The sequence below is a fragment of the Passer domesticus genome, chromosome 9, assembly GCF_036417665.1.
Source record: "Passer domesticus isolate bPasDom1 chromosome 9, bPasDom1.hap1, whole genome shotgun sequence".
In the NCBI taxonomy this organism is placed as follows: Eukaryota; Metazoa; Chordata; class Aves; order Passeriformes; family Passeridae; genus Passer; species Passer domesticus.
The window spans coordinates 32,043,564-32,070,731 of NC_087482.1; the positions used below are offsets into that span (position 1 = coordinate 32,043,564).

General features: G+C 57.0%; 2 protein-coding genes across 3 annotated transcripts in view; one reads left to right on the forward strand and one right to left on the reverse strand.

Moving 5' to 3' along the window:
* Positions 1 to 23,064, reverse strand: TWF2 (twinfilin actin binding protein 2). 2 transcript variants are annotated; one of them, XM_064432468.1, is made up of 9 exons: positions 22,722 to 22,877; positions 13,459 to 13,536; positions 9,491 to 9,669; positions 8,096 to 8,191; positions 7,259 to 7,363; positions 2,339 to 2,464; positions 2,096 to 2,246; positions 1,566 to 1,687; positions 1 to 1,436 (listed from the first exon to the last, which is right to left on the reverse strand). In XM_064432468.1, exons 1-9 carry the CDS (start codon positions 22,744 to 22,746, stop codon positions 1,269 to 1,271), a joined length of 1,050 nt encoding a protein of 349 aa, XP_064288538.1. In that variant the 5' UTR covers positions 22,747 to 22,877; the 3' UTR covers positions 1 to 1,268. The 2 variants fall into 2 exon arrangements, with proteins under 2 accessions (XP_064288538.1, XP_064288539.1); XM_064432469.1 differs by lacking the exons at positions 1 to 1,436; positions 1,566 to 1,687; positions 2,096 to 2,246; positions 2,339 to 2,464 and adding an exon at positions 2,471 to 7,115 and having other exon boundaries at positions 7,207 to 7,363; positions 22,722 to 23,064.
* PPM1M (protein phosphatase, Mg2+/Mn2+ dependent 1M) overlaps positions 22,910 to 27,168 on the forward strand; it is a 7,164-nt gene continuing 2,905 nt past the window's right edge. The window contains exons 1-6 of the mRNA XM_064432467.1: positions 22,910 to 23,124; positions 23,967 to 24,090; positions 24,679 to 24,933; positions 25,415 to 25,527; positions 26,492 to 26,576; positions 26,877 to 26,995. Coding sequence (XP_064288537.1) covers positions 22,910 to 23,124; positions 23,967 to 24,090; positions 24,679 to 24,933; positions 25,415 to 25,527; positions 26,492 to 26,576; positions 26,877 to 26,995 — 911 coding nt within the window. The remainder of the gene's footprint in view (positions 23,125 to 23,966; positions 24,091 to 24,678; positions 24,934 to 25,414; positions 25,528 to 26,491; positions 26,577 to 26,876; positions 26,996 to 27,168) is intronic.

Below are 27,168 nucleotides of genomic sequence, written 5' to 3' on the forward strand. Positions count from 1 at the left end.
CTGTTTTAAAAATACTTTATTCTTTAGAAAATACAGCGTTCAGTACAGTGTGCTCTGCTCCTCCCAGCTCCAACCCCCTGACTCCGCCGAGGCCGAGGCAACATCTGGATGTTCACCGCCACAGCTGGAAAGCAGAGGGCAGGTTTCACTGACCCCTCTCCATCCTCTCAGGGAGGCAGGTGGCTCTCGAGCCCTCGCTGGCACCCAGCAGCAAGGTGCTCTCCCCCCTAGCCCCAGTGCAGCCCAAATCACAGTGCCAAGCTGGGACCGTGGAGCTGATGGTGGCCCTTGGTGGCTGGGGACATCCCCAGGGGCACACAGGGGCTGCCATGCTCCCCCACACAAGGATTTGGAGTAGCCCATGTGATTATTGAGACATGGGGCTGCCCCAGCCCAGAGACCCAGCTGAGAACTGGGGATAAGGTAATGGTGGGGGCTGGGGAATGGAGATGGGGACCAGGGCTCAGGAACCCCTCAGCTCCCATCCTGAACAGGGATAGGGCTGAGTCAGGGCTGTAACAGCTCCTTCTGAGGGGGAAAACCTTACTGAGGCAGTTCAAAAAGGAGATGCAAACATCACCCAAAGGCAGAGACACCTTTCTCCAGGTCCAGGCTGAGCTCAGGACTCAGTGGGGAACTTCCACCTCCCGCTGCCTGGCTCTCTGCACGGAGAAGCTCCCATCCCACAGGAAGCAAAGCCCACCCCACAGGGGGTCCTGCCCACACCCTGAGGGTGCGGGATCGCTCCAGCCTGGGGCAGAGGGGCCGTGCACACCAAGAGTGGGACAGGGGAACAAGGTCTGGAGGCTGGGCGGGCAGGGACAGAAGCATTTTCTCTTTTCAAACAGGAATCCCCAACACTACCCCCTTCCCTTTGCATAGAGCAGCTTTCAGGTGAGTGTGTCCTTCAGTCACCCAGGGACACCGAGAGCAGTGGTTGTGACCCTGAGGGGGACAGGAGCAAGGCTGGGGGGACAGGAGCAAGGCTGGGGACATGGCTCTGCTGCTCCCATCCTCCCCTGCAGCCCCGGGGCTCGCCCAAGGACACGAGCAAAAGAACCAGCGACAACCCTGAACCCTCCCCATCGCTCTGCCCCCAGGTGCAACAAGCCATCCAGATGTTTAAAAAAGGAATGAAACAGGAAAAAAAAAAAAAGGTAAAAAAACCCAAAAAACGGCTGAGATGGAGGGAAAGATCCCCAGGTCAGCGGAGAGGAAGGCGGGAGCGCCGCAGGGATGGTGTCCGATGGCCGCCGGCCCCGCGGGATCTAACTGTCCTCGCCGTTCTCGCCCGGCCCCTTGATCAGCCGCTTCTGTCCCCGCTTGCCCACGGGCCCCTTGGGCTTGGCGAAGGCCTGCTTGAAGGCGTGCTGCTTGGGGTGCACCTCCTCGTACAGGAACTCCGCCGTCAGCTCCGCGCCGTCGTCGATCTCGATCTGCGCGGAAGCGGGAAATGGATCTGACACCGGGACAGCCGCCTCTGGGGCACCCAGCTCCCCCAGGCCCATCAGAGGGGCTGCAGCACGGCCCCGAGGCAGGGTCCAGCTCCATCACCTCGCTCTCACCTTCTTGGCTATCTCCAAGCAGAACTCCTGCTCCACAGTGTCCAGCAACCGGCTCTTGCAGCTGGAGTAGAGCATGCGCTCCTTGATGCTGCACTTGTACCCGGGCATGGAGTAGATAAAGACTGCAAAAACACAGCAGGGCTTGTGGCACTGCCCGGGCCCATGGCCAGGGAGCACCGGCTGCATCCCACTCTGCTCACAGCTCTTCCAGCCCAGAGTGCCAGACAACATCCAGCAGCAGAGGTGAGCCACCCCCTCCATCACCCCTCCCAAATCTCCCCTGGTGCTCCTGCAACACTGGAGGAAAGCAAACCACCACCACTGAATGCTCTGGGGCAGCAGCCAGAGACCTGCCCTGCATCAAAGGGTTTGCCAGCACCTATCACAGGAGGGAACTGACTTGAGGCTCCCTGATGCACCATCCCTATCCCTATCCCCATCCCTGCTTGCTCCCCACGCATCTAGTGGTCCAGGGAAAACAGGGATTGGCACAGGCTCAAACTGGTCCTTCCCCATGCTGAGGCTCTCACCAACAGACTCCAGGTAATCTCCCTCGTGTGAGTGCTTGTACAGGAAGAAATGGTAGCGAGCAGAGTCCTGGGGGATCCTCTTGGGCAGGTCAGAGATCTCCGTGGGGCTCGTGTGCACCAGGTCGATGGTCTCCCGCTCCAGATCCAGCTTCTGATGGACAGAGGGGATAGGAGCAGATGGGAGTGAGAGACAGCAGCAGGATGCGGGGAGTGGGGCACAGAGAAGCCATGAGAGGGACCTACCAGCTGGATGTAGTTGATTTTCTTCTGCTTGAGAGCCTGGATGGCTTGCTGGGCATCCAGCTGCAGGGGGAAGGCCAGGCCCTGCAGCGTCTGGTGCTTGCTCTCCACGCTGATCTCCGTCTTCACCTGGGGATGGAGACCACCTCGAGCGTCAGGGCACGGTGGCAAAGGGGGGAAGGGAGGAACAGGAAAACCAGCTGCTTCTGCAGCTAAAGGCTTCTCATCCAAGGAGGTGTCTGACACCTGTCCCACAGGGATCATGGCATTAAACCACCGAGAGTCAGCCAGGCTCAGGATGGTGGCTTGTCACCATGTCACCTTCTCCAGGACACCACCCGGCCCCAGCCATGCACCCCACACCTCCTGCTTCACTCTCAGCAAACACCAGCTCAAAAGCAATGTTTCCCAGTGAATCCCTGGCAGGAATGCTGTGACCAGCACTGGCACACGTCCTCTCCAACCACCTCCAACTGCAACCTGTGGGTGACAGGGAAGCCCTGGAAGGGAAGCCCTCAGCTGGGCACCCCACCCTCCTCAGTGGGTTTAACTACAGCAGACACACACTCCCTCCAGTGCCAGAGCTGGGGATTGGAGATCCACAGCTCACAAAGATCCCGGCCGCTGTGCTCCCCACAACCCCTACAAGGCAGAGGCTGCCAGCCATATCCCCAGCAAACCCCCTTGTCCAGGAGACCAAACCCCGCTTCAAAGAGGGGAGAGAAGGAGACTGCAGAGACATCGAATGGCTGCAGGTGCCTCCACGCAGGCCCAGCAGGGTCCCTGTGGGGCTGGGAGACGGGGACGCGGCGGGCACACCATACCTCCTCGGGGTCAGGGTACTCTACCAGCGATGGGCAGCAGCAACAGCCCCCCACCATCTGCCACAGAATACAGGGAGAGGGGTCACCCCCACGGCAGAGGAGCCCCTCCCACCTCAAGACCCCCTCCCAGGGAAACACTCCAGCAACACTGTCCCAGCTACTCTGCAGTGAACCAATCCCTTTCCTTTGGGATTGGTTTTGGGGATTTTGGATAGAGTCCAACCTCTATGGGTTTTTTTTTTCTTTCTTCATTTCCCTCCCCCTGATAGAGAAAAGGAAGAGACAAGTCAAGGCATGCCAAGAAAAACACAAGAGCTTGAGCTGAGATCTCAAAACCACCGGGCAGCACCACGGTGGGTCTCGTTACAGGCTGCCCTTTGTTACAGCCCCCACACCCTGGGGAGACGATGGAGCCGGATGCCCGGAGCAGAGCATGCAGGAAAACACTGCCAGGAGAAGGAGAAACCGGGCATCAAGCAGCAGAGCAGCCTACCATCTCAGTGCCCGAGTCTTGGGAGCAGGAGTCCTGCCAGCGTGGGGAGAGGAGACACACTGTCAGTGGCACCCACTGCAGGGAGGGGACATGTGTGACAGCACCAGGGGAGGGACACACGCGTGTGCCAGGGGCAGGCAGCTGCACCAGCCCTGCTGGAGCACAGGGAAGGCTGATCCCAGCGATGTGGGCAGGGAGAGCAGCAAAAAACGACACAGGAGATGCCTGTGCAGCCCCGAGCCTGGGCATGCAGGGTCTCCAGCAACATCCCTGTGCAGAGCCCGGCCCTGCCCCACCTCCTCCTGGCTCCCCAGGCAGGGTGGCCCCAGTCCAGGGCTGGAGGAGTTCCTGCACTTGCAGCAATAGCTTGTGGGCTATCCTCCACTAAGGAGCATATGTGGAAGGTTTGTGAGGAAAAAACTGCCCAGGCCTCTATCCATGCCAAGCAGCCTGGAGGATGAGCAGGGTGTTGATGTGCAGCTCTCGGGAAAGGGAAATAATTGCTCAGGTCCAAGGGCACCAAGTCCAGCTGACCTCCAGCTCTGCCATCCCCCAGGGTGCCCTGGCACCAGCAAGAGCTGAGGGCAAGCTCCCAGGGATTCAGGACACACACAAGTTCACAGGGTTCCACCCTGAGGAGAGGTGCAGCACAAGGACATTACCACTGCCAGCTCCTCCAGAACCCCAGCCTTCTCTCCCATAAATGCAAGAAGACCAGGAGAATTACAGTGGGATCACAGAGACCTCAGCTCTGACACAAAGCACACTGAAGTCCAAAAACACCAGGAGATGCAAATTTGTCCCAGCAACATCAACTCCCCCATATACCTCTGCATTTCGTACTCCTTCCCTTTTCAGAAACATTAAAAACTGGCTGCCTGAGCACTCCCCAGGGCACAGCCTGGGAGCAGTGCACGGGACACCTGAGCATGTGCCCCATCCCAGCCTCCCAACCTTGCCAGCAGCAGGCTTGCCTGGGAGGTAATTTTACCTCCTTTTCTTTAGGTTAGATTTTCTGCTCCTCTTCCCTCCCTCCTGGCACGGTGCTGACCCTGCCTGAGGAGCATTTCTGTGTTTTAGGGCAAAGTCCTCACGGGAGGGTTCTGGTGAGGCACCACCAGCACTGCAGGGCAGCTGTGAAGGACACCCCCTTACACACTGCAGTGGCACCCCACCTTTGCTTCTTCTCAATTCTCCTACCTCCTCCCCCAGCCCCAAGGCTGCCTTCCTCTGCCCCAGGGGCCTGCCAATAGGATATGCCCAGCTCCCCCTGCACCCATGTTCCTGAACCTGCAACACTTCTACAAAGACTCCCCAGCCGTGGGTGTTGAGCTCAAAGCCAAATTCAAAGCTGTTTCTTAGCCCACGGTCTGCTGACAGCTAGCAGCTCAGTAAAGCTGGCATTTTCCAGCTCTTAAAAATACATACATATATATAGCAGGTGGCAAGTTTCCATGAGCTCCCACCCAGCTGTCAAAAAGGGGGTTAACTCACAACATCACCTCTGCCCATCCAATGCTCAAACCCCAGCCTAAACCCTGCTTTGCCAAAGGCTGGGCAGCTCCCTGGGGGATGTGCAAAGCTGAGTCCTTCCTTGCTCAGTGCCAAAGGCTGCTCTGCTGGCCCTGCACCCCTCACCTGTCCCTTTAGCTATCCTGCCCTGCCCTTCCCACCCCCTCTCCACACTCAGCTGCTGGCCCTCACCACTGGCTCCCCTGCACTGGATCTGCTCCTCCACACTCAACAGTCACATGCAAGCATCCCCCAGAGCCTGTGCACAGGGGACCCTGCAAGCTGCAGGCACTGAACAAGGCTGGAAGCATCACTGTGCCAGGCTGTGGCACCAACACAGAGACCCCTCAGCATACCCAGCACTTGGCTGCTTGCCACCTTCAAATCCACAGGCAAAAATACATCCATTTTCATCTCTTTAATGTCAGTGACTCCTCCCTGTGGCCCAGGCTGACACAGGGGACCCTGTACCCTTAAAACAACCCCAACAAACCAGACAGCAGCAGCACCTCCATCCAGAGCTGCATCTCCCAAAGGCAAGGGTGGGAGGGAAGGAGAATGAGGCAGATCAATGAGCATCACAAGCACCACTTACCTGGGCCATACAGCCCTGTAAGACACACCCAGCAGCCCCCAAAACTACTTAATCCTGCAGCACAGGCCAGACAAGGTGATGGAGATCACAGAATCAGCTGAGTCAAAAGGGACCCTCAAGGATCATCAAGTCCAGATGTCCCAAGGTGCCAAACAAAGCCCACAGTCACCATCAGCACCTCTCTCTTCTCCAAACATGAGCATCTCCTTGGATCCCCCAGAACAAATTCTGCCCAGGCCCTCCAGGCTGGGAGCTGGGATAATTCCCCTAAGTCCCACCTGCTGGAGAACCCCCCTTGGTGGCATCTGCCAAATGTCCCTCAGCTTTGCCACCTGCAGAGCTGCTTTGGCAGTGGAAATCATCCCCTGACCTGCTTTGACAGGCAGAAACCTCCTGCCTCATCTGTGCTATCAATTAATGCCACGAGGCTGATTGGCTTCACAGCTCACACTCCTGTCCTGATCCACCCATGAGAGCCACAGCCCCAGCACAGGCAGAGGAGAGGGATGCTCCTCCAGAGAGGAAGCTTTCTAAGGGAATTCCCCCACCCCAAAACAAAATGCTGCTTCCAAGTGGTCTCCCCACACAGTGAGCACAACCCCTTTTCTGCCCCAGTGTGTCACAGCACCACAGAGGCTGTGAAAGGCCAGCAGGGAACAATGGTGACACAGCCCTGTGTGCCCCCAGCCCTACCCTGTGCCACTTCCATCCTTTCCAGCACAAAAGCCCCCAAATACAGGCTAAGATCTGTATTTCTTGGGACAGCATCCCTCATATTTATAGAGATAAAGGAAGTGTATGGGAGAGGATGCTGCTGCAGGCCAAAGATAAGCCTGAATTCTTCCTGCCTTCCTTATCCTCAAACTCAGCTCTGCTTTTGCTCCAATACCCACAGGTTAGAGACCTGCTTTCAGCCCCAGACCATTTCTGACTGTCAGCAAAACACAGTCCTAGTGTAAATTCCTCTTTGTGCTACCAATTTGACTGTGAGGGTGCTCCTCCACCTCGAGAAGGGCAGGAATGGTTTAAACAGCAGAGAGTGGAGTAAAAATGAGCCATCCCTTTTAGATGAATGCTCACTCCCTGCATCCTCCAGCCCTTTGTGCTCAGAGGGCTCAGGCTCCTCTCGCAGGGCTGTCGGACACCCAGGCCTGCTGGACACACACCTCTGCTGGACACATGGACACACAGCCCTGCTGGACACACACCTCTGCTGGACACATGGACACACAGCCCTGCTGGACACACACCTCTGCTGGACACATGGACACACAGCCCTGCTGGACACACACCTCTGCTGGACACATGGACACACAGCCCTGCTGGACACATGGACACACAGCCCTGCTGGACACCCTCCCTGTTTCACATCATCCCTGCTGCACACCAGCCCTGCTGCACACCAGCCCTGCTGCACACCAATCCTGCTGCACACCCTGTTTCACACCCTCCCTGCTGCTCACCCTCCCTGTTTCACACCCTCCCTGCTGCTCACCCACCTCGTTGATGCGGATCTGCTGCAGCTCCTGCTCGGCTGCGGTCAGCGGGGCAGGGGCAGAGCAGGAGGACACGTGCTTCTGGTAACCACTCAGGGACACGTCCTCCTGCAGACAGAGCACAGCACAGGGCAGTGTCACACAGAGCACAGGCAGTGTCACGGGGGTCACTGCTGCAGGGCAGGGTGTGCCCCCAGCCCTGAGCTGAGTCTGAGCAACCCAGAGAGTCTCGGGCTCCCTCCTGACCAGGAGGACCAACCTGAAGGCTCTCGGATTCCTCCATGCAAATCCCACACTCAATTTGTCTGTTCTGACCCCCTGCCCCTCCCCAGTCACCCATGGCTGTGGCAGTGGGCTCCTCTGGCTGTTTCATGAAGCTCATGAGCATGGAAGTGAGAGGGAAAGGCAGAGCCCATAGCCCAGGAGCAGCAGAGGGACCTGGGAGAAGAGCAGGAATGCTCCCAGAGGCCCCAGCAGGAGTGATGTCCCTGGCTGTGCAGCTGCCTCTGCCCATGGAAGAGGAGGGAACCCTCCATGCAAGGCAGAGGCTAACCCCGGTGTGGAGGCAGCTCTGGCTGCTGGAGTGACACTGCCACCACCTGGCACTTCTGCCATTCAGCGTGAACCTCATCCTGCAGCCTCCCTCCCACCTCTCCCAGCTCTCCCACACAGACCCCAGCCATGCAGGCAGGAGAAAGCAGCACTGGCCACGCAGGCAGCAGAGTGCAGGACCAACACCCTGCCGCTCCCTCACCGAACAGCAGCACCCCACACCGAGCTCTGGGCAGGCTCTGAAGCTCAGGCTCAGCCCCCAGGGCTGCCCAGGACCCACCACGGTACCTTCACTGTGCCAAACATCTCGTCCTTGATGTGCCCCCCGCCAAACTCCTTCTTCACGGTGGCCCTGGTGGCAGCGTACAGCATCTTCAGCCGGACCTGCGGGACAGGGGCAGTGCTGTCACACGGGGCACGGGGAGCCAGGGCTCACAGCCACCACCCCCACGGGCTCCACACACCTCAGCCTCCCCTGGCAGCACCCATCGAGTTTCTGGCTCGGTCTGATTTTTAATGGCAGCATCCCGAGGTAGGGATCAGCTGGGAAAACCCACCAGCACTATTTCTGGGGCTGCAGCCTTGCCAAGAGCTGCCCACAATCCAACAGTTTATTCCATGCTTTGCTTTCCAGTCCCTGAGCTCCAGAGCACCATTTACCACCAGCACTTGGGTTAGAGGAGGCACAAATACCACAGACCCACTTAAAAGTGACTTTTGCCTTTGGCACTTCTATTGCATCATTCTGCAAAACGCAGGGAAGAGCTTTGGCAAGTGCTCCTGGGCATATTGTGCTTCTGCAGTCAGAGCCTCTGTGGTTTGTTAAAAGATATACATATTTAAAAAATATATTATTATATATACACGTGTATATGTGCATGTACACATGCACAAATATGCACATGCATATGAAATTACATATATATCACTTGTATACATATTTCTATATATGTGACCAGTGCATGTATTAATGTGGCAGTAAATCTATCTAGTTTATAGATTACAATAAATATATAACAAATAAATACATAGGAATATATATATACACACATATACATATATGCACACACACAAACATGTATCTAGAAGACAAGCACATGTTAACACATCAGTAAATTTCAGCTGATGTGCTCAACAGGATGGCATTTTCCAAGCTGCACCACTGACATCCTCTAAACCTGCTTCCCATCCAACCAGCCCTTTTGTGTCACTCTCCACCAGCTGATTTTGGAGCAAGGCCTGGAGAAGGGCTGGCAGCCACTCTGCATCAGCCTCAAGCAGAGCAGGGCCAGGCTGGAGGCAAATCAGTGTCAGTGCCAGCTCTTCCCAGCAACGGCCAGAGCCGTGGTGGGATGTCTCCATCCATGGTGGGGTGTCTCCATCCATGGTGGGGTGTCTCCATCCATGGTGGGGTGTCTCCATCCTGGCCTCATGGTCCACACCACTCCCCCCTCTACATCCCAGCCCCTCCACCTCCTCACTGGCACTGAAACAGGACAGAGACACCGTCCCAGTGCATCTCCCTGCGTCTCAAAAACCTCCCCATCCCCACGGCAGTCTCCATTCCTCAACCCCCGAGGGTGTGAACGCTCCTCCTCAGCCCCAGGGCAGAGCCCCCTTGGCCAGTACCCCCTCCCTGGCACGTCCCTGTGCCCAGGCTGGGTGCCAGGGCCTGGGGCTCACCGGGGAGCTGTCAGGGGACCAGGAGATGAAGAGCCACTCGTAGCCCTGGGCGTTCTGGCTGTCCAGGCGGTACAGGAGGTAGCAGGGCTGCTGCTCGTCCAGCAAGGGCAGCACCAGGCTGTCGTAGTCGGCGTCCCAGCGCCGGGACAGCTCCTTGTGGGCTCCCAGCACGAGCTGCTCTGCAAGGACAGGACAGGAAAGGTGCTGTCAGACCAAAGCAAGGCTCGTCTCGCAGGACCGGGGGGCGGCTCACTCAGGGTTCATGGCAGCTCCACCACCAACAGTGATGCTGTGCTGCAGAGGAACAAGCTGTGACCTCAAGTGACGTGCAGGAGGGTACATTCCCACCAGGAGAGACCACAGGGCTGTGGCTGCTGTGGAGGGCTGGTTTGCTGCCAGCCTCCTCTCAACCATCTCTTCCCCTCCTGTGTTTCCCACCAGCAGAGTCTCCTCTCTGGGGACCACCTGTGGCTTCCTTCCATTCTGCTCCCTCCAGCTCTGCAGTCACACCCACCCCTCCTTGCTCACAGGGGAACACAGGACCTCCCCCATCCCACCTGGACAAGCCTAGGGTCACTAGGGCACCTCAGCAGGGACACAGAGAGCACCAGCATTTTGGGTGCTGAGAAGAGTAATGGTCTCAGCAAAATCCAGGGTGATGAGCCAAAGCTGCTCTCATTGGAGTCCCTGCAACCTCACAGGGGTCAAAATCAGAGCTGATAGCCAAAGCCCATGTCTGTGGGCAGCAGGGGTGTCCCAGAGCCCCCAGCCTGGAGGGGGACCATGCTGCCAGGAGAGCCCCAGCCTCTGGAAGCAACCTGTGCACTTCACACACACCTCAAGGCATTATTTCCAGCTGCTACACAAGTGGCAGTGGGACTGGGAGCCCTGTGAGATGGGCACTGCTCAGCTGGGATTCAAACACTGCTGCAGGCATCCTGCAGACATGAATCCACACCCTGGCAAGGGTCAAGGCAAGCTTTGGGATGGCTGGGTGGAAAAGTGGGGGGTGCTGAGGATATCAGCATAAATTGCTGGAAAACAGCCTGTATTTTTACTCAATTTGTAGATGCAGAAAGGTCTGGGGGGAGATTACAGGACTCAGAACAAGATGTAGGAAATTCCGGAGGTGCCAAAGCAAAATGTTTTGGGGCTTTGGGCAATTAGCCCTTGAGGGCATGCTTGGCCAGGCACATGCCCTGCCAGGACCTCTGCCCACAGCCCTGCTGCCCACTGGCAGCCAGGGAGCTCCTTGGCTGGGGCACAACCCTCTCCTCCCAACACGTTCACCCCAGCAGCTCACGGCAGGAAAGCTTTTAAGGAAAATTGCTGAGGAATGAAAAGTTTGGGAGGAATTACTCAGCCCTTCTTCCCACCAGGCAGGACATCCCCCATGACAGCAGGGCAGCCCTCCCCTGCCCAGCACTGCCCTGGCATCTGCCACCACTCTCAGTCCAGTTACTCTGGGTGGCACAAGCTGCTGGCTCAGTAACAAGGACAGCAGAGAACAACGTGCTTGAAATACTTTACCTTTTCCAAAACTACCTGTTTGGAGGAAAGGGAAGCATAAAAACCTCAGTGTACTCCTAAAATAAACACAAAACTCTGCGAATGGATTTGTGCATCACAAAGAAGAAACTGCAGGGATTTCGCAGGGCCAAACCCACTGGCAGCTCGAGGGTATCTCTGTGAGTAAAACAAACCAACACCTCAATTGCACAAAGCAATCAGAGCTGAGTCACCCCGGGCTATTCCCGGGCTGTGACTCAGCCAGACCCCAGCCTGCTGCTGCGAGCTGGCAGCCTTCAACTCTCCCCCCAGCTCCTGCAGTTCTGCTCAATCCATTCAGGGACAAATCTTCTTCCCTGGGAAGTGTCAGAAAGGGGAAACTCAGAGCAGATGCCCTTCAGCAGAGTTATACAGCACTGGCTGTGCCAGGCTCTGTCTGTCCCAGGAGCTGCTGCTGGAGAAGCAGAGCTGGGAGTGTTTCTGGCCCCCGAGGTGCCCCCAGCACCCCCCTTCCACTGCTCTGAAATGCCTCTGCAAGGCAGCCCAGCCTGCAGCTCTGCTGGGTGCCAATCTGCAAAACTCAGTGCACCTGGGAGTAAAGAAATGCATCCAACACAAAGTCCACAAAGCCAATCTTGTCCCAAATCCTGCTGGCAGTGAGGAGCAGAGCATCATCTAAAACCACACTGGAGCACATCTAAAACCACACTGCTCTCAGGCCAGGAAACTGCTGCTGAGTCTTGGTGCACATCCTGCTCCCCTACTCCCTCCTCCATCCAATCTCAGCCCTTCCAGTAGCATTCCTAATGAAAAATGACCTCTCAAATTGCTCCCAAAGGGTCACTCAGCCACAATAGTGGTCTTGGAGCTGCCTGGACACACAGCACCTGCCATAAGACTCCTTGCACCATCTTCCTCTCCTTCTATTCACTGTTGCCTCCTCCAAAATGCCCCAAGACAAATTCTCCACAGGGCAAAAGGTGCTGCAAGCCATCCAGCAGAGAGGGAGGCTCCTTCTCCACATCCCCTGTGCAGGCAGGGCAGCTGGCATGTCCTCCCCAGGCAGCTCTGTACACCTCCCCTGCAGGGTGAGCATCTCTCTGTCTGGCTGTGACATCTGCCCTGCCACTCTCAGTGCCCAAGGGTCCCTCTGTGCTGGGTACCAGCAGGCTGATGTCCCCTGTGTGACTGCAGAGTGGTGGCCCTGGGGCTGACAATAAAAAAATCCCTTTCAGCCACAGCAGAGATGGTGGGAAATGTTTTCCATTGGTGATAAAAAGTCTCCCTTGCTGGCATCAGCAGCCACAACCCCAAACCAGTAGAACAAGCCCTAAGCATCCCAAGTCCAGGCTTAGGGACAGGCATGACTTATCCTGACACAAAAGTGGGAGTCAGTCCCACTTTTGAGAAGAAAAAGAAGCTGAGAGCACAAAACTGTTGTCAGAGACACTCCAAAGAAACAATGTGGATGTTTCATGCCCCAGCAATGGGGACCTTGCCAAGGACAAAGCCAGCACTGCTGAGCCCTGCTGCAGCTCCACGGATGTGTCCCATGCATTCCCAGTCACGCTGCCCTCCTGAACAGGACGTTGTGGCCTCTCCAAAGGTCAGGTGGGCTCCTCATGACCACAGGCTCCTTACAACCACATCCACCTCGGTGCTTGCACTGGTGGCCCACCCAGGGAGGTGGTGACAGCAGCTTGGCAGGGCAGTGAAGTCCCTGCTGCTGCCGTGAGAAACAAGTCATTCATATGCAATTGTACCAGGCTGAGGTGATGGAAAGCCTACACCAGGGCAGCTCCCCGCCCCTGGGACATGCAATCAGTGCTCAGCTCTGCTCACTCCTCCACAGATGCAGAGGCCACCCAAAGGACCCATTCCATGGGACAAACACGGGCAAGGCTGGTGCCAGCCTGTATCCCGGGCTGGGGGCAGCCCATGGGATGGGATGGGATAATGGGATGGGTCTCAGAGTGTGGCATTCCTCACAGGATGCCACTGAGGGCCCATGCTGAGCCTTGGGCCACACAGCACCCCCTGCCCCGAGCATCTCCCTGCCAGCTGGGGGTGACACGTCCCAGAAGAAGATGCCCCTGCATCACCCCCAACAAAGGTCCCGGGGTCCCTGCAGCAGCCTGCCACAGGGATCCCATAATAAAATATGACACAGCAGCAGCAAAAGCCCCCACAGAGCACCGATCCCAGGCTGGAATTGCTCTGCTGGCAAAGTCACTGCTCCCCACTGGAGCTGGCCTGGGGCTCCAAGAGCTGCTCACCAGCACAGCCAAAGTTTGGGCTTGTGTTTCAGGTCTGGGTTGCCACGTGCCCAGAAGCCCCAGCAACATTTTCCTTGAGGTTTCCAAAAACACAAGCTGGTACCGCAGTGGTGAAGAAGAAAGGAGGAGAGGAAAGAGAGAACAGACAGAGTGTAAATCAAAGCACTTCAAAATGGGACTTACCGTCCTCAATGATGACCTTGATGAGCCGAACTGAACCATTCCGGGCTTTGGCAAAAAAGTCCCTTAATTCTGTGGTGGCTGAAAGAACCAAAAACATGGTGATCAGATTTAGCAATCAAAGCAGGTGCTGGGCTGCTCAGTGACTGACCAGAATGGGACCAAGCTGGCAGGATAGAAATGTAAAACTTTAAAAAAAAATTAATTAAACCTCTGGTGCCAAAAAAACTATAATAAAAAATAACAATAACACAAAACCGAAAAAGCTGGGAGAGAAGTGCCGTGTCTCCCTGAGGCGTCAGAGTTAAATAGCAGCTGGGAGCACATGTGATCCAGAGAACCTGATACTTGGCCTGGGTGAACATAATCACCCAAATTTAGACGATGGCTTGGCCAGTGCAGGCAGGGAGAGCTCAAGTGACAAGCTGATTCTCTTTACAGAGCGGCAGGGCTGGCAGAGTCGGGGTGGCTGGAGGATGTGCTGCAGGCTGGGGTGCCCTGGCCTTGTGACACACGGCAGGATGCTGCTCCCGAGCGGCTGGAACCAGCACAGCTCCAGCTGGAGGTGCTGGTGTGGAGCTGAGCCCCTGCGGAAGGGAAAGGCAACAGCCCCAGGGTTTTGCTCTGAAGATGGCAGGGCTTGGATTGCAGAAGGCTTTTGGGAAGTGTTTTGGGGTGGGATTCCTCCTCACCTTGAGCACCAGGCAATGGCAACCAATCCTCAGCACCCTACCAGGAGGCAGCTGGAGGCACTGGATAGTGAAGGAGCAGCCCAAAGCCAGCACTGGAGGCTTCATCTGCCCTCCCTGGGAGCATCACTGGCACAGAGCTCCCCGTGCCACCCAGGACACGCTCCGAGTGAAGGCAAAGCCCAGGAGATGTGGCTCCCAGGGGCAAACCCCCCAACAAGGATCATCTCCCCCTAAAGCCACCCAAGCCTTTGGACATCATGCAGCAAAGAGGGCTCTGTGACTCCAAAAGCTGCTGTGCTTGTTAGAAATACTCCAGAAACACCAATACTGGTGTTGCAAAGATCAGAGACCTGGGCAGATGCCCCTTAGCCCACACCAGGACCTGGGCTTGGAATGCCCACCAGCAGCCCCTCCATTGCCAGTGCTTTGCTGTGCCAGCAGCAGGGAGGAACCTGGAGCCCCAGAGCACCCACAGCTGAGGCACGTGGCAGAGGAAGCCATCCCCCCAAGGGCCATATCCATGCCCTGCAGTCCCTCCAGCCCTGGGTACCACCCCTGGCACAGCCCTGAGGAGCCTCGATGTCACCAGCACTGCACAAGGGGCCCGAGCAGCCACCACCTGCCACCGAGGGTGCCCCAGTGCCTGGAGGCACACCCTGGGCTGGGGCACTGCCTGCGCAGGAGGAATCCCTGGGGAGCTCCCAGGAAACTGCAGCCTGTCCCCACAAGTGCCAGCTGTGCCCCGCAGCTCGCAGCCTGCCCTGACTGAGCGCTGCTGGCTTCTCCTCCCAGGAACAGCAGAGGCACACACCAGGAACAGCTCCCAGGCTGGCTCCCTGCAGGCAGCAGCTCCCACACAGAGCCAGAGATGCCATTCAGACCCCCCAGCAAAGGCATGTCACTCCTTTATGGCACTTCAGGGGACAAGCAGAAGGGTTGCTGGTGTAATGCCACCACAGGCACGCTCCCTCCTAAGCATCAGGGATGCAGCTCTCCCAGTTCCCAGAGCAGACCTTCACCCTCTCCCAGTGCCAGCTGGGAGCTCAGCCCACTCCTGCTGTGCCCAACCAAGGATATTCTGGTATTTTTAGCCCCTTTCCCTGCTGAGAGGGGCTGTTTCCTTCTGGCAGCATTTGTGGTTATTGCACACACACGAGGCGGAAGAGGAAGAGAAAAAGACATTTATACACCCAGGAAACAACAGGCAGGAGAAAAAACTCTTCATAAGCATCAAGTTTCACCAACTCCTATTACACTGCAAAACTATGAGAGAATAGCATTGCTCTTGGATGTTCCTACAGCATCAACTTCAGGGAAGAAATAGGAAAGCTCTGCAGCACTAACCAGCTTGCAAATCCCTCCAGTGTGACCCCATCCTTCCCAGAACCCAAAGGCAGGTGGGAGGTCTGGAAAATCAGGGCAAATGCAACCCTCTAGCCCACTTGAAAGTGCTTGGAAATGCCCTGAAGATGACAGCCAGGATGACTGGCAGCTGAGTGGCTGACAAGTGACAGCCAAGCACTGGGGTCTGTGTAGGTACTGAGGGGTTGAAGAAAAGCCTGGATGCTGCCAGAGAAGCTGAGAGCACCACAGGAAATACCACAAGGTCTTCCAGGGAGGGAGACTATTTCCAGAGGGGACAGCAGCAAAGCTTTCAAAAAAACTTCAGAGGGGGCTTGCAAGATTTCATTCTGCTGATTTTTTTAAAAGCAATTTTCATTTACATAAAAAACACCAGAGTGTCTCCAACGTCCCCTTCTGCCAAGAGCCAGTGAGGAGGGAGAGGAATAAAGCAGGGAAGGTTTGAGCACGAGCTCAGCACTGCTTCATTACAGCATGATTACGACTTAATTGGCACAGCAGACTTGACGAGATGGCTTGCGTGCCTGAAATATTAATAGAGGAGTCCACAGTTGGCTCTGCAGGAAGAGCTGGAGGAGACCTCACCCTGGAGATGGTGCCTCATGGCATCCCCTGCCAGGAAGCCTCCAGGATACAACTCAAGAGCTGAAAAACCCATCTGTGAGGGAACCATAAAAACCAAGGGAGAGGGAGGAGCAGCAGGGCACAGGACTGAAAGGGACCCACAGATCCAACTCACCCTCTGGACATGGGTTCCTGGAAAATCCTGGAACAAATAATCCAGAAACAAATCCTAACTGGGCTACAGCCAGTGGATCTGCTGGGGCCAAGAGCATGAGATCCCCCATGCTTCCTCCAGCAGAGCCAGAGAGCTGTGGGCTTCAGGGGTCTCAGCCCAGCTTCTAAGGGTCTCCAAGTGTCAGATGCCAGCTTGGGAACACGGGGGTGGTGACCCTCCATGGCCCAGACCAAAACTGCATGGGTGACTCACTCAGGGAGGTATCAGAGGTGGGATGGAGCCAGGTGTCCTGGGCACCTGTGCTGGGTGCAGCTTTATCCACAGTTCCAAGATTACTTCTGGCAGCTGCAATAGTGCTTCCTGCAGCTGTCAGGTGGGAAGCTAGAGGAGATGCAAGTCTGCACTGGAGAAAAATTCAGCGTTCTCTCAGGAGACTGGAGAAATGGGCTGGGAAAAAAAGAAATAGGATGAAACTCAATAGGAAGCAAAATACCATAACTGGAGGGAGGACCAGACAGGGCAGGGTCCAGCAGCTCCAGAGGAGAGAGGTGGGTCACAAGCCACGTCCAGGTTAGTCACTTCACACTGCTGCAGGCACAGTCACTGGTGAAGGCACGAACAGAGCATGACCACGTTATCTGGTGCTGACAAGGCTGCAGGCTCAGCACCAGCAGCACACCCAGCCTCGTGCAAGGAGCAAGGCACAGCACAGACAGCACCTGGGCCACAGGGCACAGCGTGCAGGAGCTGCAGCTGGTCAGCCCAGGGAAGAGAAGAAAAATTATGAACAGCTTGTACTGGTTTTCCAGCCAGGAACATCAAGACCCACCGTGGTGTTTGGGAAAACTCATGATGAGGGTGTCCAAACCCTGGGAAGGACACCATGACTCTATCCCTGCCCTGAAAAATGGATGTTGCTGCTCGGGATGTTGATGCTTTGAGGCAGCATGAGCTCAGTGGCATCTGAGGAACATTCTGGCCTTCCTACAAGGCAGCCCTGGTGGGCACACACAGCCCAGATCAAAATGGCCTTCAGCCCCTGAGTCCTGCAGCACCTCCCTCTCCCACCTGTTTGCAGGCTGCAGATGAGCTGTCCCCTGCTCACGAACAGCCTGCATTTAGAGCCTGACAACAGCACGTCCCAGGTCCCCTTGTGCCACACAGCCTGGCAGCCCAGTGGCACCTGCCACCCATTTGGGATGAGGTGCTGAGCAGAGCCAGCTGATGACACCGGGACAGCCAGGCTGGGTAGGGAGGTGATGGTTGGCCAGGCAGCTCACAGGGTGGCAGGGAGGTGATGGCTGGCCAGCAGTGGCCCTCAGGTGGCCCTGACTCTGCAGGCAAACTGCCAGGGGAGAACTGGAGCTGGTGGGAGGAGGGCAGCACTGACCGAAAGGTGCAGAGCAAAGCCTGACTTCCCCCAGGCCAGGCAGCAGCAGGGCAGCCAGACCCTTCACCTCCTGACAGACGCTGCTGGCAGCAGAGGACTGCCCTGTGCTGGGATGTGCCCGTTTGGGTCAGTCCCAGGAGATTTCAGAGCCAGTTGAGGCATTGCTCTGGTTTGAACTGCTGAACGATGGTGCTGGTGGGCACCACCCTGCCAAACCCTGTCCCCAGAGCGAGCCTTTTCTGCTGTCACAGCCCCAGCGAGCTCCTGTGAGCACAGCTGGGCTGCAGGGAGCCCGGGGGCACAGAGGCAGTGATGACAGCCACAGCAATGGCCACCCTGGGATGCCAGCACAATCCCTGAGGAAGCACCGCGGGACGGGGATGGAGGGACAGCCACAGCGTCCCCTCCTCCAGCCTGCTGCCCACTTGTTGGGGTAGCCACAGGTTTTTGTTGTTTGACCCTTCCCCGTGGCCCCACGCAGCTCCCAGCCCCCAGATCAATAATACATGCTCCTGAAACAGATGCCTCTCCCAGCACATCAAGTCACCTTGCCCTCCCGACGAAACCCGAGCCTCGGGCCATCAATCTTTCATTCCCTGGACATCATCTTCAACTCGATGAGACTGCAAGCAGCTGCTTCCCTTTCACTGTCCGGGGCACAGCGTGCCTGGGATGCAACAGGGAAACTCAGCCAAAAATCCAGCCACAAACCCAGGCAAAACGCGTCCAAGTTCCAGGGATGCCTGGCCAGACAGAAGTCAAGATGGTGATGAATAATACATGGTTATACCTGCATTACCCACACTTTCCCTGCCCAGACAGCCCTGCCCAGCTCCTGGTCTAGACATTTAGGCTAGGATACAACTGCAACAGGCACAAAATAGCTTTTGCTGCTGCTAAAATTCCTTCTTTTCAGTCTATCCCAGTGTAACTCCTTCACGCAGTGCCTGCTCAACTCGCAGCTGCAGAGAGCTTTTCTGCCAGTGGTCACGGTTGGCCAGTTTAAGAAGTAAGAGGATTTTATTTCTCACCATGGAAAAAATAAATATGTCCTTGCAGGGAATCTCTTCTGAGGAAAAAAGCTACAGATGTCAGAAGAAAATAGAAAGAAGGGAGTGAGGCAAGGGGGAAAGGGAGCAAGAGAGGAGACAAGCAAAGCTTTTCTCCCAGTTTTCTGTGGGGCTAGACTGTATTCCTGCAGGATTTCACACAGACAGCTCCTGGTCCTTAGTGCAAATCCTGCCCAGAGACCTGCAGCCACCTGCCTGACACCAGACATTTGCTTCTCAACACCTGATTTTCCACGTGTGCCCAGGACCTGTCTCGTCTGCACTTTACCACCTTGGACTGGAGTTACTTGTCCCTTCCCTTGCTCCAGGGCAGGCAGCACTCACCCTGCAGCAGCATCAGCTGGATGCTGGGGCAGAGTGGTGGAGCAGCACACATGGCCCTTCCTTGCCTGCAGAAGCTGCTGGCTGCTGCTCCTTCTCTCTGCCCAGTAAAGCCACCAGAGGAGCACTGGATGGTGCATTGGAGGGGCAGGCACCCAGGGACAGACCCTGGCCACGATCTCACTGCATTTAGTCTCTCACTGCACGCTTTCCAAAGGATTTCCTCTATTTTCCAAGGATATATTTCCAAAGGATTTCCTCTATCCCACCACTGCTTCACTTCAAGGGCTTTGACATCTCATTTATCTGGTCTTGCACTGGCGCTGCCGCTCTGGCCACCCCGATGTGCCCTCCACTTGGACATGGGCCATACCCCCAGTGCACCCACCTTGGCATCAACCCCCAAGGTGGCCCCAGAAAAGAGACTGGGTCTGGCTCCTCAAAAACATCCTTGCAGCATCCCAGTGCCCTCTGTTCCCCACGGATAAAAGGGGCCATGGACAGCCATCCCTTCTCCTCCTCCTTCGCTGATGGCACCTTGTGACATGTCCCTGCTTAGGGGGTGCCTCCAGCATTCCAAAGCTGCCCCCAAATTTGTGCACCCAGGTGCCCCAGGAGCCAGTGCTGCCTCCTAGCACAGCCAGAGGAGAGGGCTAAGATGTGCTGGATGGGCAGAGAAGGCCCTTCTTTCATCCCACTAGAGACAGGAAGCTGCCTGCTTTCCACAAAGACTTTTGCAGAGCCAGCAGCTCCTGGGTCCCACCTTATGCTCTTTTTTTACCCATCTGACAACATTCCTGCCCATGTGCACAATGGTTATGCTTCTCCTGAAGCAAACATCCACTCCTAGCAGATGCATTCCCAAAGCAACGTCCTGGGGCAAAGTGGCAGCTCAGCTGTGGATGGGAGCAAAGGTCCTCCCCTATCCCCAGATCTTACCACCTCCCCCAGAAAGAGCAGGTACCAAACTCTATTTTTGGGTTGAAGAAACAAAATGCATTTGATTTCTCTACTTTCTATATGAAAAAAATACCCTCTAAGAGACTTTTTTTCTCTACTCAGTGGTCTTGAAAGAGATCCCAGAAGCAACTGAAAGCAGTTGACCTCCCACCAGCATCAAAGCCCCGGTTCAGCATTGCATTCCCAAGGTTCTAAGCAAAGGCAGCAAATGCTGTTCCAATCTAATGCCACTCAGAGCAAAATAGGGACTGCAAAAACGCTCAATGAACCCTCCCAGCTGTAGCTAAAAAGCAGGTTTCCAGCCCCAGGAAGCCCACAGCACCCTTTGAGAGCTTCCACCCGCCTCCCCAGCCTGGCAGTCTCCATGGCAGCCTGGTTTTCTTGCCAGCACCTTCAAGAGAGCTGCCTGAGATACCTAAAAAAAATAATAATTAGCCTCTTGCCCCTTCATGGAAGGCTCAGGCCTGATTGCACTCCCTGACCCCCAGCTCTCAGCGCCAGAGCTTCCCCTCCACCTGTTTGTCCCCAAAATCTGGGATGGCGTGGGGGTGTCTCCCATGGGGCTGCTCCAGGGGTTCCCCACCACCACGTCACCCTGCCTCGCACAGATCCAGCACCGTGTCAAGCAAAATCCCCTGCCAGCTTGTCTGCAACCTCCCTTCAGCCAGCTGTGGAATCTGATCATAATTCCCCTGGGAGCAGATGTCTTCCTGAAAATACAGGAGAAATGGAATGAAGAAACTGAAAACGTTGGGTGCACACAAAGATAACAAGGCCCCAGGAACCAGGAAGAAGTGAATAATTCCTCCTCCTAGCAAACAAGAGACCTCAGTGGCTCAGCAGAGGGGATGAAAGTAGCAGTGGGATTGCTGTTCCTCATTCGATATGGAATCTGCTCTTTGCTGAGCAAACAGAATGATTCAATGACTGTGACGGGGTGGGGCAGACTGAAACATCCCAAACCCACCTCGGGGGGGTTTCCCTTAAAGCCTGGGGGGCCCCAGTTGTGCATCACAGGTGTTGGAGGGGCAGATTTGCGTTCAGAGAGGAAACAGCAGCTTCCCGGAAGAGAGACAGCGCAACAGGGCACGGAGAGGGAACCCAGAGGTGCCAAAGATGCTGCGACAGAGACACCACCCAACACAAGCTGTTTTCCATAACCACAGGGAGGATTTTACACCACCCCCAGCCCGGGAATCTGCTGCCAGAGCAGCCACAGGTCCACCAGGTCCCTGCACTGCTGCAGCTCCTTGGGGAAGTGGAGTCCCTTCCCCTTTCCACTGACCTCCTACGGCACCGGTGCCCCAGGGTGACTCCAGCACTGGGCACAGCTTGCCAAGCAGTGGGCAGCCAAGGTCAGAGAAGGTCAGGGCTCTCAGAGAGAGCCAAGCTGGCACATCTCCCTCCCTGGCAGCTGCAGGGTGCCAGGAAGGACAGCACCAGCAGCACAGGAGCAGCCGGGCATGGCCAGAGAGCAACAGGCAGCAGCCTCTGGGGGCACACAGTGCAACGGGCCCTGCTGCCCAAAGCCCCTGGACAGCTCTGCAGAGCACACCCAGAGCCCAGGTGGGTGCAGGGCTCCATCCTGCTCATTTTTAACTTTGTAAATTATTGTTACATCTTTACAAAACAAGGAAGATTTAATTAGAGCATGTACGAGCTTAAGTCAGAAGCAATGAACCTGAACCCAAACAACATCAACAACCACCAGCTCTCCTGAGCACAAGCAGGAGAAACATCTAAGCATCATCTCTGGCCACTTCTCAGCTACAGCCCCTCCAGAAGCGACTGGAGGGGAAGGATTATTCTCGACCATGCTGAAGGAACAAGGATGCTCTTGCCATGAAGGACCAGCAGACAGAAATTCCCACCCTGGCACAAAGGTGGAGGCCAGAGGGAGTGCGAGGCCCATGCCCCAGCTCCCTCCCGGGACACGCTGCGGGCTGCATCCACACCCGAGCGCACAGAGCAGGGCTCCAGGGGCAGCTGCTCTCACATCCCTGCTCGCATATTGATTCCCTTACATAAATTATGCAGCACCTCTACTCCTGATTAATATTGCTAATTGAGCTGGCAAGGCGAGGGGCAGGAGGGAAACACCGTGAGGACAGAGTCAGTCATGCACCAAGCACACTCAGAAATGCAGAAGCCGTCGTGTCGGGGTGCTGGCTGCGCCCTGTGGGGAGCGGGCGAGAAGCCGGGAAGCAGGAATCCCCTCGGGCTCCCGGCAGCTCCGCTGGGCTGGGCAGCAGCCGGGGCCGAGCATCCCCGCAGGCAAGGGAGCGGTGGCCGGGGCTGCGGCCAGGCACACGAGCGCGACACATCTGTCCCAGCGCGGGCGGGCGCTGAGCATCAGCCCAGACAAAGGATGCGGGAGAGCCCCGCACCGGCGGCGCCCCGGGGCCGAACCCCCTCCCGCAGCTTCTCCCGGCACCTCCGAGCCTGACTCAGTGTCCCCCTCCCCCGCTAATCACAGGAAACCCGCCGGCTCTTTCGGGAAGCTTCATGCTATCGCCCCCATCGCTGTCGCGACACCGCCCGCAGTCCGCCGCGGCGGGGCCGGGGATGCGCGGGGCGCGGCCCCGGGGTGCCGATGGCGGGGCCGAGCAGCGGGGCAGCCCGGCCGGGGCGGGGGCCGAGCAGCGGGGCAGCCCGGCCGGGGCGGGGGCCGAGCAGCGGGGCAGCCCCGCCATGGGGCGGGGGGACGCGAGCGCTCGGCGGGCGCCGCTCACCGTGGATGCCGGTCTGGTGAGTCATGGCTCCGCTGGGCTCTGCTCGGCTCCGCTCCGCTCCGCCGCGTCCCGGGCAGGAAACGGCTGGGCAGGCAGCACCGCCCGTTCCGGAGCGCGGGGCCGCTCCGCTCCGCGCCGCCCCGGGGCGGGACCGCGGCCGGGCCGGGAGGAGCCGCACCTGCCCCGCCATGTCGGGCGAGTGGCTGCGGCGCTGGCGGCGGGGTGGCCCCGCTGAGCGCCCCGGCGGAGCCCCGGCAGCGGGGCCGGGCCCGCCGCCCCCGGCCCTGCCCTACCGCCGGCCCAAGTTCGTGCCCGGCGGCGGCGAGGAGGCCCCGCGGGGCGGGCGGGCCGTGAGGGGCGCCGCGCCCGAGCGGCCGCTGCCCTGGGGCGCGGGATACGCCGAGTGAGTGAGCCGGAGCGGGAGGGCTCCGGGCGGGGCGAGGGGCGCTGCCGGTGCTGATAGCGGGGAATCGGGCAGGTTCAGGGTGCGGGGGAGGCTCGGGGGACTCCTGGCGCGGTGCCCGGGCACAGCTCGCCCGCCTGCACCATCTGCGGGCGGGGAGAGAGCGGCTTTCTGCCCCAGAGGAGGTTCGGCGTGGCCGTGAATCCTCCAGCCCCTCTCCGTCCCTGCTGGGGCCGGCGGGGACACCCCCGGCCACCCCCTGCCAGCCGCAGTGACAAGCGGCCGGGGCAGCCCCCAGAGCAGCACCGCCCTTGGCAAAGTGTCTTTAAAACAAGGGAAGGGGATGACCGCGATTTCAGGAATCTCTTGGTTTGCTGCTTTAAATGGCAGAGGGGATGGATCAGAACTGCAGGCAGGAGCTGTCCCCACGTCCTGGCCAGACCGGCATGACCCCACGGTGTTGGGATGGCACAGCGTGAAATGCAAGGAGGGCCCACTCCCATCCTGGGACAAACATTACCAAGGCTGGAAGGAAAAGCAAGGGTGGTGGTTCTGCAATGCACTGTGTCAACAAGGAAATGGCACCGTGTGGGCTGCTGACGAGGGCTGCCTGAGGCCAGGGTGCAGGTCCCTGTGTCCTCAGCTGGGCTTTTCCCTGCTGCGCATAAATGACTTACTATTGCAGTCATCAGCAAAGAGATCCTTGAGTTTGGAAAGGGAGCAGGGAGCATGGGGCTGGAAAGGAGGGGCAAGGTGCTGCTGTTTGCAGGGGCTGCAGAGCACAGCGGGCTGGGAGCAGGAGAGGTGCAGTGTGTCCCCACGCCTTACTGGAGTGTTTGCAGGGTTATCAATGCCGACAAGTCGGAGTTCAATGAGGACCAGGCAGCCTGCTGTCAGATCTCTGTCCGGAGGAGAGAGCCAGGCCTGGAGGAGGATGAGGAATGGCTGATCCTGTGCTCCACACAGGTATTGCCCCCAGGCAGGCTGTGCTCACCCTGCTGCCAGCCTTTTGCTGCCACCCAAGGGCACAGGTTCAGGAAACATGGGATTGCTCCATCAGTCCTACATGCCCACATGCTGAAACCCTTTCTTGGATGTATTTAGGGGGCTCATGTACCCTGTGGTCAGCAAATACATAGCTCTGTCCGTAAATGCCATTTCTACTTCCATGACCCATGACTTGGCGGCATCCAAGCCCTTGGTGCCCTCACCTTTCCTGTCCTCCCTGTGCTTTCAAGGGCCAGTGTGTCTTGCTGTCACTTGGGCAGCAGCCTGAGCTGGGCACAGAGGATGCTGTCACCAGGCTCTGCTGCACTTCTGAAATGGCCCCATCTCCCCTCATACAGCACACGAGGGGGTGTGGTGCAAATCCAGATGCTCAGAGCTCAGATTATGGGTTGGGCAGAGCAGCACCTGGGTTTGATATTTACCAGGGGCAGGGAAGGGAAGCTGGGGTGGGGAAGTCAGGCAAAACAGATACAGTGGCATCTTGGCTCTGAGCCTGCCATCTGTACAACCTCTTCAGCCCTGTCCTGTCCCTCTTCCTCACGGCAGTTTCTGACTGGTCACTACTGGGCACTGTTTGATGGCCACGGGGGCCCGGATGCTGCCATCATTGCCTCCAACTATCTGCACTACTGCATCAAGCAGAAGCTGGAGGAGATTGTGGGAGGCATCACCGAGGCCCAGCCCCCCCTGCACCTCAGCGGACGCTGTGTTTGTGACAGTGACCCCCAGTTCGTGGAGGAGAAGCACATCCACGCAGCAGACTTGGTGGTGGGAGCCCTGGAGAATGCCTTCCAGGAATGTGTGAGTACCCCGTGCAGGGCACCAGTCCTGCTGGCCCAGGCAGCCAGCGTGTCCCTCCTGAGCCCTGGAAGTGTCTGCAATTCTGCTGCTCACTGACTAGGCTGGGACATTGGGCCAAACCTTTAAACGTGCTGAGATCAGGCTGGGTCAGACCCCAAGGCCTGTGTCAGATTGTTTGTTGGCAGTGCTGACCCAGAGCAAAGCTGCAGTAGCTCTGAACAATTCTGTAGGGCAGGCAGGGGGCTGTTGTCACACTCACACAGCACGTACAAGTCTGAGCTCTCCCCATCACCCTCCAAAAGCATCCAGGAGCAGCAGCTGTGTAGGCTGTACAGAAACAACTTTGCCTGTTACTCTGCTGGTTTCCTGTGGCCCATCCACAGTCAGTTTTGGTTCTGGATTTCTGCTGGGAGGGATGAGACAGTGTGTAGAAAGCAGCAGCCCAGATCACGCCAGTCTCCAAACTTGTTGAAACCAACAGGATGAAGTCATTGGCCAGGAGATGGAAGCTACGAACCAGACAGGAGGTTGCACTGCTCTGGCTGCCCTTTATTTCCAGGGAAAGCTCTATGTGGCCAATGCTGGGGACAGCAGGTGAGTCATAACAAAAGGGGGAAGTTGCTGGGGATGAGAGCTGGGAGTTAAGCAAGGTTTCCAGCATCTCACTGTCCTGGTTTCAGCTGGGACAGAGTTCTAGAGAACACTGCTGAAAACCACTGAAGTCTGAGTTGTGCAAGCACTGATCAGCAGCTGCTCAGAGTCAGGGACTTTTCAGCTTCTCACCCACCAGCAAGGAGGTTTGGGGACACAAGAGGCTGGGAGGGGACACAGCTAGCACAGCTGACCCTAAGTGACCCAAGGGATGTTCCAGACCACATGGCACCATGCTCGGTGTGTGAACTGAGGGGAAAGGTGGCCTGGGGCCACTGCTGGGGGAGGGGCTTGGCATCAGTCAGCAGGTGGTGAGCAACTGTGCATCAGTTGTTTGCTATATTCTAATTCTTTTTCTCATTATGACTTTCCCTCTGTTCCTGTCCTAATAAACTTCCTTTCTCTCAACTGACAGATTTTACTTTCCTTTTTCCGTTATCTGCCCCATCCCACTGGGTGTGGGGGAGTGAGTGAGTGGCTGTGTGGTGTTTAGCTGCCAGGTTAAACCACAGCTCTGATTTAATCCTACAGACAGTAAATGTGCAGCCCAGCCATATCCCTCCTGCTTGGCATGAGACCTGTTAGAAGAAAGGTGCTCTCATGCCTTCTGGAACAGTTTGGGGATTTCAAGGGACTAAAGCTGCCCAGACACAGCCTTGGGGTGGTAAAGCAGCAGCACACTCAGCCTGGCAGGTGTTTCAGAGTGAAAGGTGATTTCCCTCACTGGGCTGTGGCCCCCCTGTTCCTCTAACAGTGAGCTCGACCACTGTCAAACCAGGCAAGCACAGTTCTCTGCTGCAACAGTGCAATTACAATGGAGTTATTTGAAATACAGTGGCATTTTTAACAGTTTTGGGTGCACAGCTATTCTGTGGCACAGCTGAGCTTTGCCTCTTCCCCCTTGTAGGGCAATTCTTGTCCTGAAGGACAGCATTGTGCCCATGAGCAGTGAGTTCACCCCCGAGTCAGAGAGGCAGCGAATCCAGCACTTGGTGAGTGACTCCTTCCACACATCAGACAATCCAGCTGCAAGCATCCCACTGGGCCAGAGAGGGCCTGTGGCAAGAGGACCTCCAGCATTCCTTGGAGGTCACTATGTGGCCATAATGTCAACTGGAACTAGCCAGGGAGGGCTGGGGTAGAAATTCAGCCAACAGTCTTTAGTATGGGAGATGTTCATGTCCTCGTTGGAACGTGCTTTCCCAGTTCTGGTCTCCATTCTGCTGCTGGGAGTGCCAGTCCTGAGGCAGAAGCAGAACCTATCCACGCTCACCCTCCATTCCCTCCTCCAGGCTTTCCTTTTCCCCAAGCTCCTGGATGGTGAATTCACCCGCTTTGAGTTTCCACGGAGGCTGAAGGGAGATGATGTGGGCCACAAAGTCCTGTACCGGGATTACTTCATGGAGGGCTGGTGAGTCCCTTCTGCCCGAGGGCAAGGCTGCAGCACAGGGCAGCTTTTCCTGCTCACACCCATGGGGAAGTGAAGGGAGAGGGTGCACATCCTGCTGGTGAGAGCAGCAGCATGATGGTAGGGAAGGATGCTGTGAGCAGCTCCCTCCAAAGGACCATGGCCCTGGCAGGGTG

Excerpts from the sequence above, each read along its gene's own strand:
- TWF2 (XM_064432469.1), bottom strand. The coding sequence starts at position 22,911 with ATGGCGGGGCAGGTGCGGCTCCTCCCGGCCCGGCCGCGGTCCCGCCCC. Across the intron at positions 13,537-22,721 it reads TCACCAGACCGGCATCCACG|CCACCACAGAATTAAGGGAC; the intron begins GTGAGCGGCGCC and ends TGGTTCTTTCAG. Across the intron at positions 7,364-8,095 it reads AGATGTTTGGCACAGTGAAG|GAGGACGTGTCCCTGAGTGG; the intron begins GTACCGTGGTGG and ends CTCTGTCTGCAG.